At 33.9% G+C, this 17,395-nt stretch overlaps 1 protein-coding gene across 15 annotated transcripts in view; it reads left to right on the forward strand.

Moving 5' to 3' along the window:
• DNAH12 (dynein axonemal heavy chain 12) overlaps positions 1-17,395 on the forward strand; it is a 205,102-nt gene that overhangs the window by 41,605 nt on the left and 146,102 nt on the right. For 11 of the 15 annotated variants that reach the window (XR_006886240.1, XM_046646842.1, XM_046646833.1 and 8 more), the window contains exons 12-17: positions 4,370-4,548; positions 7,760-7,895; positions 12,770-12,895; positions 13,847-13,981; positions 14,325-14,518; positions 15,050-15,293. Coding sequence is in view for 14 of the 15 variants with exons in the window: in XM_046646842.1 (XP_046502798.1) it covers positions 4,370-4,548; positions 7,760-7,895; positions 12,770-12,895; positions 13,847-13,981; positions 14,325-14,518; positions 15,050-15,293 (1,014 nt within the window). In the remaining variant the exon portion in view is untranslated. Of the gene's footprint in view, positions 1-4,369; positions 4,549-7,759; positions 7,896-11,502; positions 11,567-12,769; positions 12,896-13,846; positions 13,982-14,324; positions 14,519-15,049; positions 15,294-17,395 lie in introns of those variants that run through there. The other 4 variants (XM_046646890.1, XM_046646899.1, XM_046646910.1 and 1 more) reach the window with 4 other exon arrangements.

Consider the following 17,395-nt stretch of genomic DNA (forward strand, 5'->3'; position numbering starts at 1 on the left):
TCACTAGAGAGCAGGTCCAGAGGGCTTCTCATTTTGTCCTGTTAGAAGTTTCTTCCGGGTTTCTTTCTGTAATGTTTTTTGTCTGGCTGCTTTTAAATTTTCTTTTTTTGTTGTTGCTTTTCAGCTTTTGGATTGTGAAATGCTTTAGTGTTCTTTGTTTTGTATTTCTTCTGCTTGAGAAGAAGTAGTGTTGAGATTCTTGGGTCTGTGGGTTTATAGTTCTCATCAAACTTGGAAAGTATTCAGACATTATTTATTCAGTATTTTCTGTTTGTTCCTCTCCTCCCTCAGTTCTGGAATTCCAATTACATGTGTATTAGACTGCTTGATATTATTCCAGTGTTTACTGAAGCTCTGTTCAGAGTTTTCGGGTTTTTTCTCTCTATGCTTCATTTTGGATAGTTCTTTTGCATTGTTTTAAGAACTTATTTCTTCTCTGGTGTTAAGCTGCAGTTACTCAAGTAAAATTTTCATTTCGGATACTGTATTTTCCCAAATATTTTTGTGTTTTATTTTCTCTTTATTATTTTCATATTTTTTCACATCTTTGAATATATAGAGCTTTTTTTTTTAGAGTATATTTCTAGTAGGTTACAGGGAGGCTAGCCTGCATCATTTCAGTCACCATATAGTGCTTTTCCATTTTTCCCCAACATTTCTGTGTTCTGCAAGTATTGCGCTTGTTTGGTTAAATTTAATTTCTAAGTATTTTATTTTTTGAAGCTATTATAAATTGAATTTTTTTCTTAATTTCATTTTTGGAGTGTTCATTTCTAATGTGTAGAAATACAGTTGATTTCTGTATATTGGTTTTGTGTCTTGCATCCTTACTGAACTTGTTTGTTAATTTCACAGTTTTATGTGTATATTACTTAGGATTTTCTATATCCAATATCATGTCATTTGCAAATAGAGATTGTCTTACTGCTTCCTGTTGATGCAAATAATTAATAATCATTCTATAGCAGAGTTTTATTTGAGCCAAGCTGAGAACTATAGCCTGGGAGTCCAGCCTTCACTAAGGAAGGAAGCCCTTTGAAGAAGAGTTTTCATGTGGTTTTCAGCACAGTTATATATCATTTCCAAAAGAGATATATATCAAGCATGACAGGGGTACATTCTTTCAAGTGTTCAGGGAGATATTTTGTTACAGATCAGCACATACACAGCAAGTCAACATGGCCTTGATGCTGTTGGAAAGGAGGCATTCAATTTTATCATTAAAGATTGCTGATGTCAAAGGAAGGGAGGCATGAATTTTTTTATCTTCAAAGAGTACATTTTTTTGCTTTAGGCTAACGATTAAAGCAGGTGTGCAATATGTGTTTGATAGGCTGTAAGTCAGGCTGCTCTGTTTAAAATAAAATTCAGGCTAAGTCAAGTTCAAACCAGAATGGTTTCCCCATATACTTGAAAATATAAAATTTCTTGTATCGTTCCTTTCCAATATGGATGCCTCTTTTTTTTTCCTCTTGCCTAATTTCCCTACCTAGTACCCCCAGTACAATCTTGGGTAGAAGTAGTCAGAGTAGATTAGATATTTCTATCTTGTTCTTGATCCTAGAGGGAAGCATTAGTTTTTTAAACCATTAAGTATAATGTTAGTTGTAAATTTTTCCTACATTCTCCTTATCAAGTTGAGGATGTTATCTTCTAGTCCTTGTTAAGGGTTATTACTATGAACGAGTGTTGGATTTTGTTAAATGGTTTTTCTGCATCTATTGAGATGATTACATTTTTTTTTCTAATATGCATACTTTTTACCTTATTTGATTTTCTTTTCTTGTGAAGAAGATTGGCCCTGAGCCAACATCTGTGCCAATCTTCCTCTATTTTATGTGGGATGCCACCACAGCATGGCTTGATGAGTGGTGCTAGGTTCATGCCCAGGATCCAAACCTGTGAATCCAGGGCCGCCAAAGTGGAGCACACGAACTTAACCACTACATCACCAAGCCGGTCCCTTATTTGGTTTTTATGTGCTTATAAATCTATATTATGAATTGCTAAATGCATTACTTTAACAAAATCAGAGATTGTATATTCTCGTTCATTTGTGTTTTACCATATTTCTCAATACAATGCTGAGCAGAAAATAGACACAATAAATGTTCTATGAGCTAACAGCTAAATTTTTTGTGATCGTGGCCATAGCTTGTAGTATCAATGAGCCCTAGATCTCTAGGCTAAGCTTGTGTTTCGTTTGGTTTCACAATGACTCTGTCCTTAGGTCTAGTATTTTGCTGTGAAATTTTCTTGAATTTTATAATTTCTGGATGGTTTATGTAACTATTTAAAAATTTACTTTTAGGGTTAGTAATATATCCCTGGATTTCTTTGTCAATTCTTGACATACTATAGTTCTGGTTGAGATGCCTATTTTGGTGAAATACAAAATTATGAACTATAACATATACGTAGATGAAATGATATGATACTTGGGATTTGGGTAGAAATAAAACAGAACAGGGGATTTGTTAAAGGTATAGAGAAAAAAAGATTTGCCATGAGTTCATAATTGTTGAAGCTGTATAGTGGGTACATTTTGCCTACTTTGGTATATTTAAAATATTCCATTAAAAAGTAATATAATTGTGAAATATAACATAATACAGAAAAGCATGGGGCCGGCCCAGCGGCGTAGCAGTTAAGTGCGCGCGTTCTGCTTCGGCGCCCCGGGGTTCGCTGGTTCGGATCCCGGGTGCGGACATGGCATTACTTGGCATGCCATGCTGTGGTAGGCATCCCACATATAAAGTAGAGGAAGATGGGCATGGATGTTAGCTCAGAGCCACCCTTCCTCAGCAAAAAGAGGAGGATTGGCAGCAGTTAGCTCAGGGCTAATCTTCCTCAAAAAGAAAAAAATTAAGAATTGATATACATTAAATAAAATTTTAAAAAAAGAAAAGAAAAGCATGTAAAGCATATATGTGCAGATTTATAGGTAATTATAACCTAATAACCACTTAGAGTAAGAATTAGAACTTTTAACTCTTCAGAAGCTATCCATGTGCCTCTCCCCAACCATAACTTCTCCCTTGTTTATTGGTAACTATTATCCTGGAATTTCTTGCTTTTCTCTATAGTTTTACCACCTATGTATGTATTCTTAAATAATATGGTTTAGTTTTGCTCATGATAAGTTTATATGAAAGATAGCATATTCTATTTTTTCTTATTTCATTCATCATTGTGAAATTCACCCATATTTTGCATATTGTCATAGTTGATTACAGCATAGCACTTCATTGTATTAATATGCTATCCTTTCTACCTTAAATGGACATCTGTGTTGTTTCCAATATGCCATATTTTCTTTGATCCATCCAGCCCATTTTCTTTGCCATATCTGTTAATTACATCCCAGAAAAACTGGATGATGGTACTTGAGAATAAGAAAACATCTATCTCCCTTCTCCAATGCCATCAGCGCTATTTACTCTCTATTTGGTATGATTCCAACTATGAACCAAGCAGGCACTCAGTGTAGTCTTTGAATTAATTAATTAATATCCTCAGCTCTCTTTAAGGCTTGAAAATTTTAAGCCAAATCTGCTAAATACTAGAGACACTAGAAAAATAGGATAGCCTTGAGAGAGAGGGAAATGAAGGAAACATCTCCTTAAGGAGGAAGAAAAAGAATGGGGCATTTTGATGGAGGGTGGAGATGGGGTGAGGAGGAAAGTAGAGAGGCAACATTAAAGATGGGTTGTGAAATCAAGTCAAAGTTGCCCAAAGTTGGTAGGTATGTTTCATTATCACAAAATGCAACATAACTTGTTAGGTTTAATTCCATACTACTTAGTTTAATTTTTAAAAAGTATCCCAGTGTCTAGGTATTAAGAAGTTGTATAAATTCCAATATCTTGGATCTCTGGTAATGGCAGAGCACAATGTTTCTCTCCTTCTGGATTATTTTCACCAAAACAACAAAGTTCCTTATATTTCTTTTCCTGAAATTTGAATTAGAATCTTCAGCGAGGCATCAGTTATGGCACAAGCAAGTATTAGTCAGCTACACAAATTGTCACATGATAAAGGTTTGTTTCTAAACAGAAAGATCAGTTGACTTCAGGGATTTTTTTTAATAGGTACTGAGGGAAATTTTACCTTCTGGAATGTCCAGATATTAATGCTGTAAATGGCATTGTATTGGATATTTATTGGTAGATTGGCAAATCCCTTAGTGAAAATGCAGGTGAAAAAAATGTTTATGCAACAAAGGGGAAAATTTTAGTCACTTAGCAAAAGGAAATGAATTTGCTTTTATATTATACAATTAAGAATTTCACTGTAATACAGTACTATAAAATCACTGATGAATTTGAAAATTCTAAACATTTTTTGTTTTAAATGCTCTCTTCTTAAGTTTATAGAAAAATTTTTCAGTCTTGCCTCAGAAATAATGCTTTTGCCTCAGTGGGTTCATTACCCTATGGTACGTTTGGATTGTGAAGATTTGAAGACAGGCCTAACAAACAAAGCAAAAGCCTTTGCAAGTATATTATTAAATGACATAGCTTCAAAACATAGAAAAGAAAATGAAAGGTAAGTAAAATTAATTGCCAAACTCAGAATTACAGGGCTGAAAGAAATTGTTTGCTAATAATAATTCTTATTTAAAAACAAAAGATTAAAATATAAGTACTTACAATTTTTTCCCCATAGTTGCCTCTTAAGGAGATTCCTTTGTAGTCTCATTGGTCTGGTTTCTTTTTTGTTTGATACTGTTTGAGGCTAGTTTTTAGGCAACCTAGGATTTGTAAAGAAAAAAAGAAAAGAAAAGAAAGAAGCCAGTGTTTAGATACAGGTTGCGTGCAAATGGAAAAACTAGGGATTTTCAACATTCTTGGGAAGATCTGGGATCATTCCTGACTACAGGGTTTACTTGCTGTGTCACCTAGGTTGTTTTTCTCTTCTGTGAAATGGAGATGGTAATACCTATTTTGCAGGGTGGCTATAAAATTGAATTAATAAGCTAGTGGCCTGCTAGCTAAATGTGTCATGTAGATGTGTTTTACTTGTCTCACATTGTGTTTTATTTTATTTGAACAAATTTTGAATTTGCCATCAACATTTCAAAATTAGATTTCACACACATACATGCACACAAAATCCCAATCTCTTGCTTTTCTTGAAAAAGTGGGAAGACTGTGCCATTCTGGGGCTGCAGTGATAAATGTTGCTGAGAAGTAGTTTCCTTTTTAGACAGGGAATGTGTCCTCTAGTTTGTTCACCCAGTGCTCAAGCAACTCATCATCCAACTCATCTAACTCATTTATTACCTGTCTGGCTACCTCAAAGGAATCTTCATTTGTAACTTCTGTAAGGATGAAAACTAATATATATAAATAATATATATAAAGTACCTAGCACAGTGCTTGGAATATGGTACTCAATACAAGCTTTCTGCTACATTCTCCTTCTCTTCTCTATAATCCTTATGTTGCATTTCCTAATTGAGTCAAATATTTCTTGGAGAATTTCTTATTTCTTTTAGTCTTAGTTCTCACTGCTTCTGAGGCATTTCTATATTTCTGTCCTCAAGATTGCAGATTCGTTCCTCCATAATATCAGTGCTATTGTTTAGGGAATCCATATTTTTCTTAATCTCTTCCATTGTGTTTTTCATCTCCAATATTTCTAATTGGTTCTTCTTTATAGAAGTTCCTGATTTCATTGAACTATCTATCTATGTTTTCTTGTAACTCATTGAGTTTTTTTTATTATAGCTATTTTGAATTATTTGTCATTTACATTATAGATTTCTGTGCCTTCTGGATTGATTTCTGGGTACTTGTGATTTTCCTTCTGGTCTGGTCTTTTTCCACATTGCTTGATGGGGTGTATTTGTGTTTCTGCATAGTGGTAATATGTGGTCGCAGCTTCCACCTGCCACCACTGGGTGGGGGTCAAGGGCTGTGTATTCTGAGCCCATCCTGATCTGCAGCTCAGCTCGCAGCTGCTGCTTTTTTGAATAGGGTGAACTGGGGTGCCAGGTGGGGCGAGGAGCACTTTCTTTTGCCTGCATGATCCCTGGAGCTTCTCACTCTGCCCTCGCTATCTGCTCTCCTGGGGTGCTAGCTTACTGAAGACACCCCCGCAATAGCTAGTCACCGCTGTGTGGCGCTTTCCCTCAGGCTGTGATGGACCTCGGAGAGCAATGGTGTTCCCATGGAGGGCCACCCGTTCCCCCCTTTCCTCTCCAAGCTGTGCGCAGTCCCAGGGTCACTGCCATTCAGTATGTAGAGATTTCCTTACCTCCTTCCACTTCCTATGGGGAGTCCAGCACTCCACCTTCACACATATGGCTTCATGGGTCTCTTAGACATCTTTTGTGTTGTGTGGATGTCCTCTGTTGGTTTATGTGTATCCTTTTTGCTTATCTTACAGGGGAGAGTTTAAGGGGTGTGCTCATTCTGCCATGATGCAGATGTCACTCATCCTCCTAAATGTTTGATAATTAAGAATTAATTATCAGCACTACATGTTCTGAGTCCTGCTCACCTCTCCAACTTCATGTTTTGTCCTCTTCTTTGTATTCATACTGGCCTGCTTACCACTCCTAAAATATGCCAAGCTTATTGCTACCCCAGGCCTTTGTCCTTGCTGCTTTTTCTTCTTTGGAAGTTTTTTTCTTCTCTCACCTTGAATATCACCTTCCTAGAGAGCCCTTCCCTGGCTACTCTATATAAAATAGTGGCCCCTTCTCTACACTCCAACATTCTTTATCCCCTTACCTTGCTTTATTTTTCTTCATATCACTTTTTACTACCTAACATTGTGTTATGTATTTGTGTGCTTTTGTCTCTCTCCTCCGCTTGAGTGTAAGCTTTATGAGGGCAGGAACTTGTTTGCTGCTCTATCTCAATGTTTAGAACTTTGCTTAGCACTTTGTAGGTACTCAATTATTTATTAAATGAATGATTAAGTATAATTACCCACAGAATATAAATGAAATACCTGCATGAGCTAAAATTTATTTTTAGAATCACTTAACCACTATTATATTTTGTTTTTTCATGGAGTTTTCTGATATTTCTGGTAATGGCCTGACAATACAGATATTGCAAAGCACAGGGAAAAATTCCAAGAAAAGTACCTTTAGTTAAATAATGGCTATAGAGTATCTAGGTTCATACTTACATACATAGGCTATCCTAAGAGAGTCACAGATTTTTTGAAATGTGTACAAGGGTTTGATTTTTTTACTTGCTATATTGCCTTGTTTCACAAGAGGCACTAGTAATAATAAATAAACTAATGGCTAAACTAACAATTATAGTTACCAGTAAATGAGAATGTGCTAGGCCCTTTACATTCATTATTGTATTATGACAATCAAACAAGATGAATGTTCATGACTTCACTTTAAAGATATGGAAACTAAGCCTCAGAGATTTGCTTAAGTCACAAAGCTAGTAGCAGCTGAGGCAGGATTTAAATTTAAGGCTGCCTGATCCAAAGTATGCTCTATATCACACTGTTTAACTGGGTATTCAAGAGAGTTGAAGAGATTGGTAAAAAAAAAATTTTTAATATACCATAATTTCCACATGAAAATGTTGCCTTAATTTTATAGATGTATGTTATATTCTGAGTTATCAAATAAGTTATGCTTAAATATTTTAAATCTTAGTGAATTATCCAATTATTTTTAGGATATCACAGTTCCTATTTTATAATAATCATAACACACTTACTGCATATGGTAAAGTATTAATTTCCATAACTATAGTAAAGCAGAGTGTTATGTCAGTATTTGTAGTGAATTTGAAGCAATTAAAGAGCATGCATTGAAAGTCCCTGAGACAACAGAAGAGATGATGGATCTGATATCTTATGTAGAAAAAGCCCGGACTGTAGGAATTCGGGACTTGATTTTACGGATCCAGGTAAGAATCTTTTAATTTACATATTTTAAAATAGTTTTTTCTTTGTGAAATATGATAAACATATTGAAAATGTATAAAACGTAGAGTTAAACAAATAGTTATAAAGTGACCACCTGTGTTGCCACTACCCAGGTCAAGAAATATGATATTGCCAGGACCCCAGAAACCCTCTGCATATGACTCTCTGATTGTAACTACTTCTCTCCCTCTCTTCCCTAGAGCTTTCTACAGTAATTGTATTTTTTCCTTTAGTTCTCAAACTATGTGTGCATCCCACAACTTAGAGTTACAAAAATATATTTTCTTTTAAAGTTTCTACATTTAGTAGTATGCTTATGCCTTCCCCAACCCAAGATTATTTACCTATTCACCTATATTGTACTCTAATTCTGTTTAAAAAGGTGAAATGTAAACATAAATTGTACAATTTAAAATGTTATAAAGTAAACACTCAGTAATTATCACTCAGGGAAAGAAATAGAACCTTGCCAATACCTTAGAAGCCCGTCACAATCTCCTGTCTTTTTCTGGATGTGAGCGCTATCCTGACTTTTATAGTAATCATTTCCTTGTTTTTCTTTATAGTTTTACCATCTCGATATGCATTCCTAATCAATATAGCTAATTTTTGTCTTATTTTGATCTTTATGTAAACAGCATCTTACTGTTTCTGTTCTTTTGCATCTTGTCAACATTATGTTAGTAATGTCATTGTTTCTTTAGTTTATTTTAATTGCTGTCTAGTATTCCTGTATAACTATGCAGTAATTTATTATTTTAATTTTATTGTTCTGGATATCTGGGTTGTTTCTACTAACAGCAATACTGCTGGGAACATTTCTGTATGTGTATCTTGGTGCATATATTCATGCATTTTTTTCCAGATGTTTTAAGATATACTTATTTACACCTTTCATAGCTAAGGCAAAACTCTTTTCTAAAATAGTTACAATTTTATACTCCTATCAGCAGTGTATAAGAATCTTATTATTTTACATCCTTGCCCCTACTTGCTATTGTGAGATATTTTAAATTTTGTCAGTCTGTTGGGTAGAGGTCATTATATATATGTATTTTTTAAAGATTGGCCCTCAGCTAACATCTGTTGGCAGTCTTCTTTTTTTTCTTCGCCCCAAAGCCCCCTAGTGCATAGCTGTATATTCTAATTGTAGGTTCTTCTAGTTCTGCTGTGTGGGATGCCACCTCAGCATGGCTTGATGAGCGGTGCTAGGTCCGTGCCCAGGATCTGACCCCGTGCAACCCTGGGCCACCGAAGCAGAGTGTACAAGCTTAACCACTCAGCCACGGGTTTGGCCCTGAGGTCATTGTATTTTTAATTTGCATTTTCTTGAAAATAAATGAATTTGAATACTTTTCTTATGCTTGTTGACCATTTGGAGTTCCTCTTTTGTGAACTACCAGTATGTGTCTTTTGCCCATTTTTCTTTTGAGAGTTGTGTGTCTTTTTCTTATTGTTGGTGATAGATTTTTTAAAAATTGTGAAAAAATATGTATAACATAAAATTTATCATCTTAACCATTTTTAAGTGTATAGTTCAGTGTAGTACCTTTGAATATATCGTCAATAGGTATCCTTTCCTTCACTCTGTAATTTACATTAACTTTTTAATGGTGTTTTGATGAACAAAAATTATTAATTTCAATGCAATCAAATGGAGCAATCTTTTCTTTTATAGCTAGTCCTTTCTGTGTCTTGTTTAAGAAATCCTTTCCTACCCAGGGTCATCAAGATTTTTTTCTTATATCCTTTTCTAAAAGCCTTTCAGGTTTTGCCTTTCAGGTTTATATTTTCAGTCCTCCTGGAATCTTATTTTTGTGAATGATGTGAGATCTAATTTAATTATCTTTTCATATAGATGAGCAATTATGTATTTATTTAAGAGATTATCCCTTCCCTACTGCTCTGCAGTGTCACCTCTATCATATATTAGGCGTCCACATATGTGAGGGTCTGTTTTAAGACATTATATTCTGTTTCATTGACTTTCTTGTGTATCGTTGTAGCAATACCATACTGACTTAATTACAACAGTTTAATTGTAGTAGCAATAATAAGTCTTGATACGTGTTAGAGCATGTCCTCCCACTCTTCTTCACCAAGTTTCTTGCTTGTTCTTGGCCCTTAGCATTTTCATATATTTTAGAGTTAGCTCATCACATTCTGTGAAGTAACCTTTTGGAATTTTGATTGAGATTGGCTCAAATTGATAGTAAATTTAGAGAATTAGTGTCTTTCCAATATAAATTTTAGAATCAGTTTTTCACATTCTTCAAAAATCTCTGGGGATTTTGATTGGAAATGCATTAAATAGACGGAGAGAACTGGCAGATTTACAATATGAAGGCTTCCAATTCGTAATATATCTTATTTATTTACCTCTTCTTTAATATCTCTCAATATTTTATAATTTTCTCTTTAGAGATTGTGTACATCTTTTGTTAGATATATTTTCAGGTACGTAATATCTTTTACTGTTATGTTAAGTGATATCTTTAAATTTTATCTTCTCTTTGTTACTTGAATACAGAATACAATGAATTTATAAAAATGATTAATGAACTTTATTTTTCAGAACAGTTTTAGATTTACAGAAAAATTGAGCAGATAGTACAGAGTTCCCATATTACACTCCCCCCAACACACACACCCAATTTTCTCATTATTAACGTCTTAGGATGTATGTTACCTTTAGTATGTTACCTTTACATTTGTTACAATTAATAAACCAATATCTATACATTATTAACTAAAGTCCACAGTTTATTCAGATTTCCTTAGTTTTTACTTTATGTCCTTTTTCTATTCCAGGAACCCATCTAAGGTACCACATTATATCTAATTGTCATGTCTTCTTAGGCTCTTCTTGGCTCTGACAGTTTCTCAGATTTTCCTTGTTTTTGATGACCTTGACAATGTTGAAAAGTACTGGTCAGGTGTATGATAGGGTGGCCCTCTGTTGAAATTTGTCTAATATTTTTCTCATGATTAGACTAGGATAGTGGGTTTTTGGAAGAAGGATCACAAAAGTAAAGTGCTATTTTCATCACATCATATCAAGGGTACATATTATCAACGTGACTGATAAGTATTGATGTTGACCTTGATCACCAGACTGAAGTGGTGTTTATCAGGTCTCTTTATTCTTTTTCTCCCCCTTTCCATAATGTCCTCTTTGGAGATTTGTCTCTTCTCTCCCACTTATTAATTTATTCAATCATTCATTTATATCAGTATGGACTCATAGATATTTATTTTATGCTTTGGGCTATAATATAAAATTTATTTTTATATAGAAATTAATATCTATCATTAATTTAAAAATTTTTTCTTTATTTAAAAATTTTAACTTTAAAATTTTTATTTATTTTTTCTCTTCCTAATTGTAATAATTTATCTGAGGATTCTTTTGGAATGTGTACATATACCATCATATAACTTGCAAATAATGAGTTTTGCTTTTGTCCTCATCAAACATTACACATTTCCAAACCTTTTTTATTTTCTTTGCTACAGTGGACTGATTAAGATCTCTAGTACAATGGTGAATAGTGGTCATCTTGATCCCAATCTCAAAGAGAAAGCTTTCAAGATTTCGCTATTAAGTATGACATTTGCTGTAGATTTTTTTATAGATACCTTTATCAGATAAGTAAGTTTTCTTCTTTTAGTTTTCTTTGGTCTATAGTTTATTCAGATTTCCTTAGTTTTTTTGTTTGTTTTGTTTTTCGGTGAGGAAGATTGGCCCTGAGATAACATCTATTGCCAATCTTCCTCTTCTTGCTTGAGGAAGATTGTGGCTGAGCCAACATCTGTGCCAATCTTCTTCTACTTTGTATATGGAATGGCACCACAGCGTGGCTTGATGAGTGGTTTGTAGGTCCCTGCCTGGGATCTGAACCCATGAACCCCGGGCCGCCGAAGCCGAGAATGCAAACTTAACCACTACGCCACCAGGCTGTCCCCTTTTAGTTCTTTTTTAAAAAATCATTATGAGTGGATGTTGAATTTTATCAAACATTTTGTTTTGCATCTATTGAGACCATCATGTGCTTTTTCTCCTTTAATCTATTAATATAATTAATTACAAGGATCAATTTTTATTGTTATATTTCTACATGCAATATAATACATATATAATGCATTTTGAATATAATACATTTTGCACATTATATGTATATATACACACACATATATATATCTCAAATCAAAAACCTTAAATTACCCTTTGAATCTGTATTTCAATTCTTAAAAATTACAGTACTGCATATGGATCAATGAAAGCTATAGCAGTAAAGATGTTTAATTTCTCTACTCAGGTAAATCTGTTGGTTTTAAAGGCTTTTTTCTTTCTCTTTGCCATTCACCCCTAATCTCTTCTGGACAATTGCTATATGCTAACAGTAGGCAAAAAAGGTGGTAATGTCACTGAAGGTGCAAAACAAAACAAAGAATGTTAAAATCTTTGTCACCAAGATTCAAAAATAAATACATAACAATGAAAATGTAAAATCCTTTAAAATCCAAAGTTTAAAAAGTTGCTGACAAAAGCTGCATATTTGATCACCTTTTTCAGTCATATACCAGGAGGATCAAGAGTACCTTTATGTTGTCAACTGCAAATGAAAACTTTTGAGCTTTATTTCCAGTATTGAAGTCTGCAATTGTGTGGTATGAAGCCAAATAAATAATCCTATAGCTATTGAAATACTCAGGTAATTTGGCTGATATGAAATAGGTAATACTATGAGTCAAACTGAAATTTGAAAGAGTGTTGGAAGTTGTTGGTTCTTCTCTTTTTCATAATGCCTTAGATTTTCTATATGATATATTGTATCTGGTGGTTCTTTTGTAGGAATCCAAACGCCAAATGAGTTACTTTTTAGATGTTTTTCTATTTCCTCAAGAAGACTTAGCTTTAAATTCAACTGTCCTTATGTGGCCTTGGAAAATAAATCCCATCTTTGATGAAAATGATGAGGTAAATATATTTTTCAGTACGTATTTTTGTATTCTGGCATTTTTAAGCACAGTGTTTATTTAATTTTCATACATACTTACCATCTACCTTTAAAAAGTAACTTCATGTGTCAATATGAGTTTGGGGCTAGCAACATTTGTGGCCCTGCAGGCTTAGGACAGGCTGTTAGGCTTAACTCACAGGGTCTGGTAAGAAGTGGAACTGACATTAAAGAAGTCAGAACTATTATATAAATTTATAATAATAATAGTAAGCATTGCCCTCAGTGCTTTCCATTCATTAAATCATTTAATACTCACAAAAATCCCAGGTGCTCCTATTTTCCCCATCTCATAGATGAGAAAAATGGGTCTCAGAGAAGTTAAGTAACCTACCCAGTATCACAGAGATAAGAAGTAGCAAATTCAGGATTTTATATCAGACAGAATATAGTTCAGATTTTGAAAAAGTCCTAATGTAAACCAGTTTCTCCTAAATTAGGAAATGAGATGGTATGGTAATGAAAAGCACGAACTTCAGTCAGATAAACCAAAGTTCTAATCCCGACTCTTGAATTTGTGACATTGGACATGTCTCTTTCCCTTTGTAAGTCTAAATTTCTTCATCTTTGAAGTGAGATGAATAATACCTGTGGTGATGTAGGTAAGGTGTTTAATAGTTCTTGACACATGGCACGTGCTCAATAAATGGTAGCTTTTATTATTATCCTGGAATCTGTTAAAGTATCTAATTAATAAATAAGAATTATTATAGTCACTTTGGAGATCTAAGAAAATTTTTCTTTGTGGTTTATCATTCTTTGCATTTTACTGTCAACCAGTGTTTTATTTTTGTACTCATTTTTACTTCTATGCTGATTTTTATTACCATACAAAACATTCACATTTCTGATTTGATAACTATTCCCTTTGTAACAAAGTAATTAACATAATCAAATTGTCTTTTGAAAAGCTCATAGAGTATGCTAAACATAAAAAAGAAAATGAGTTAATAGCCAAGAGAGAGAAACTGATTTTGGAATTAGAAAAAGAATCACGCCGCATGGAAGAGTTTGCAGAATTTGCAGAACTGGACCGCATGCAACAGGTCTGATAAATATATAAGATGGTAGCTATGGCAAGCGTGTATATTAATACAGGACACATTTGCATAAACTTAAAAATACAGAAAAACATGTTCTTACTATGGCAAACAGGGGCCTGACTCTTGGGCTTGGAACTGGTACTATTTATGTGATCTTTTTTGTGACTTAGTTTTCTATTTGTAAAATAGACATAACCATACCTTTTGCTCTCTATCATAGTAATGTTGTAAAGTTGATATTTAAAGTTGCTATATAAATGCAAGGACATAGCCTATGCTGTATCATATAATCTTATTTTTATAACATTACTTGGATATTTCTTGAGATAAAATTATCCGCTTTCAGTATGTGACAGATGTAAGACAACTACAAAAACGTATTCAGGAATCTGAAGATGCCGTTCAGTTTATTAATAAAGAAGAGGAACTTTTCAAATGGGAATTGACAAAATATCCTGAACTGGATAAATTAAAAGTTAACATTGAGCCCTATCAGAAGTTTTTTAATTTAGTTTTGAAGTGGCAACGAACAGAAAAACGGTAATTTCTGATAATGTAATAAAAATTATGCAAATAATGTAGAAGGATTTGTAAAACATATTTTGATTTTTTTGTTGTTGTTGGCTAAGTGTTTAAAATTGGACTTATTCCTCTATTTGAAAGAAAACCAAGTATCACATAGGAGACGCATCAAATGTTGCTAAGCTACCACCTAACCTTACTAATATAATATCTAAAGTCTCACTTGGGTTTTCTAGTTTTTTATGCAATTAATTAATTTGACTATTTACGCTAAAAATTAGAAGTACGAAGTCAAATCTGCATTTTATTTGGATACTACTAGTCGTCCGTTTATAGTCTGATACGTATTTTAGTACGTGCAGCATAGCTGAAATGATGATTTTAGTCTTCCCTCTCCACCATCGGCTCTACCTGTGTGACTAAGAAAAACTCTTACCCACTCTTGCACTCAGTTGTTTCCTTTATGAAAGAGGAGTCTAGCCTCAAAGAATCTCTAAGCCTTCACACTGCAAGTCTCTGAGTTTAACGTTATTGTTTCTTTCAATTCAGGTGGATGGATGGAGGGTTTTTGGAGCTTAATGGGGAAAGCATGGAAGCTGATGTAGATGAATTTTCCCGAGAAATTTTTAAGACACTGAAGTTTTTCCAAATGAAGCAAAAGAAGGAATTACAAGAAAAAAGAAAGGTGGCAAAAAGACGGTCTCTGGGAGAAGAGAAAGTTGAAGAAGAACCAAAAGAGAATCCTACTATTACCATGTGCTCTACAGTAATGGAGCAGATAAAAACTTTTAAGGTACAAACACATTCAATGACGTTTTAGAAAGCCCTGGTAGAGCTGTTTGTGTATCAAGTGCTAATGAGGAGAAATAGAAAGATTTGGAAACAAAACCAAAGCTGAATCTAGAAAACTTGATTTATTACTTAATTCATGCTTCATTCTTTCCTGATGAAGTCATCAAAATCAATCTCTTCCTAGAACAATGCTTGACAGTTAGGAAAGACTACAACGACTAACCACAGTGATATAAAGAAGGTAAAAAATTCTTAGGACAGACCAGTTAGCCTCTACCAAGGGCAGTAGCACAGGGTAGCAGTTAGCTGGGAAAGCTTTGGAGTCACATTACCTAGGTTTATATCACAATTCTGCTCTTCGTCATGGCATATCTTGGGCAAGATATTTAGCCTCTCGTGCCTCAGTCTCCTCATTTATAAAGGATGATAATAACAATTTTTTGACAGTTAATAATGCCTCCAACTTCCCAAGGCAGTAGTGGCAGTGGTTCTAGTGGTAGTGCCAAGTTTCCACTGTCCGCATGCTCAGAGCGCAAACTCTGTGATGAGATTTTGAGCATTGTTCCCCTCTGTGCCTAGCACTCGCAGAGATTCCATGAGCTACCTGAATTTTTTTTAAGTAAATCCTTAAAATTATTTTCAATATTTAATATATTTTCATCGTTTAAAATATATAAAAATTGGACTTATTCCTCTATTTGAAAGAAAACCAAGTATCACATAGGAGACGCATCAAATGTTGCTAAGCTACCACCTAACCTTACTAATATAATATCTAAAGTCTCACTTGGGTTTTCTAGTTTTTTATGCCATTAATTAATTTGACTATTTACGCTAAAAATTAGAAGTACGAAGTCAAATCTGCATTTTATTTGGATACTACTAGACGTCCGTTTATAGTCTGATACGTATTTTAGTACGTGCAGCATAGCTGAAATGATGATTTTAGTCTTCCCTCTCCACCATCGGCTCTACCTGTGTGACTAAGAAAAACTCTTACCCACTCCTCCTTATGTTTCTCCTTATGAAAAGTCTCCTCCTTATGTTTCTCACCAGTATAACTCAGGTTATTAATGTTATTACTTTCTTGTGTATACCTCCAGAATTTTGTTACACATATAACAGTGTGAATATATGTCCTTATCCTTCCATCTTTTTGTAGAAAATATAGCATATTGTATATATTATTATCCCCCTTTGTTTTGATTAATTTATCTTGGAGACCTTTTCTCATTGTAAATAGAGCTTTTTCATTCTTTTTTACATCTATATAATGTTATATATTGGTATAAAATTTCATGTGTGTGAAGGTGTGACTGCAAGGTAAATGCCAGAAGAGTAAATGGTTAAAATCTATAGTCAAATTACTTTTCATATGGGTTATACCAATATATACTTTCACCAACCTTGACAACTCTTCCCCCATCCTCATTTCTCAAACAAGCAGACCCTCCAGGCTGAGGGCCTTTTCTCCAGCTCTTACCCCTGCCTGCAATGTTCTTTTATTTTTTATTGAGATATAATTGACATATAATATTTTATTAGTTTCAAGTGTATAACATAATGGTTTGATATTTGTATATATTAGGAAATGATCACCCCAGTAAGTCTAGTTAACATCTGTCACCACACATAGTGACAAATTTTGTTTCCTTGTGGTGAGAACTTTTAGGATCTACCCTCTTAGCAACTTTCAAATATACAATACACTCATGCACTGTATAATGACCATTCAGTCAACAACAGACCACATATATGATGGTGGTCCCATAAGATTAGTACTATACAGCCTAGGTATGTAGTAGGCTATACCATGTAGGTTTGTGTAAGTACTCTATGACGTTCACACAGTGACAAAATCACCTAATGATGAATTTCTCAGAATGTATCCCCATTGTTAAGCGACACATGACTGTACAGTATTATTAACTATAATCATCATACTAAATATTATATCTCCGGGACTTTATTTTATAACTGAAAGTTTGTACAAGGGATCTTTGTTTAATTTATTGATGTATCCTAATCATTAACAATAATGACTAGGACATTGTAGATGCTAAACAAATATTTGTAAATGAATGTAGAAAAATTGATAATGAA

The sequence above is a fragment of the Equus quagga genome, chromosome 1, assembly GCF_021613505.1.
Source record: "Equus quagga isolate Etosha38 chromosome 1, UCLA_HA_Equagga_1.0, whole genome shotgun sequence".
In the NCBI taxonomy this organism is placed as follows: Eukaryota; Metazoa; Chordata; class Mammalia; order Perissodactyla; family Equidae; genus Equus; species Equus quagga.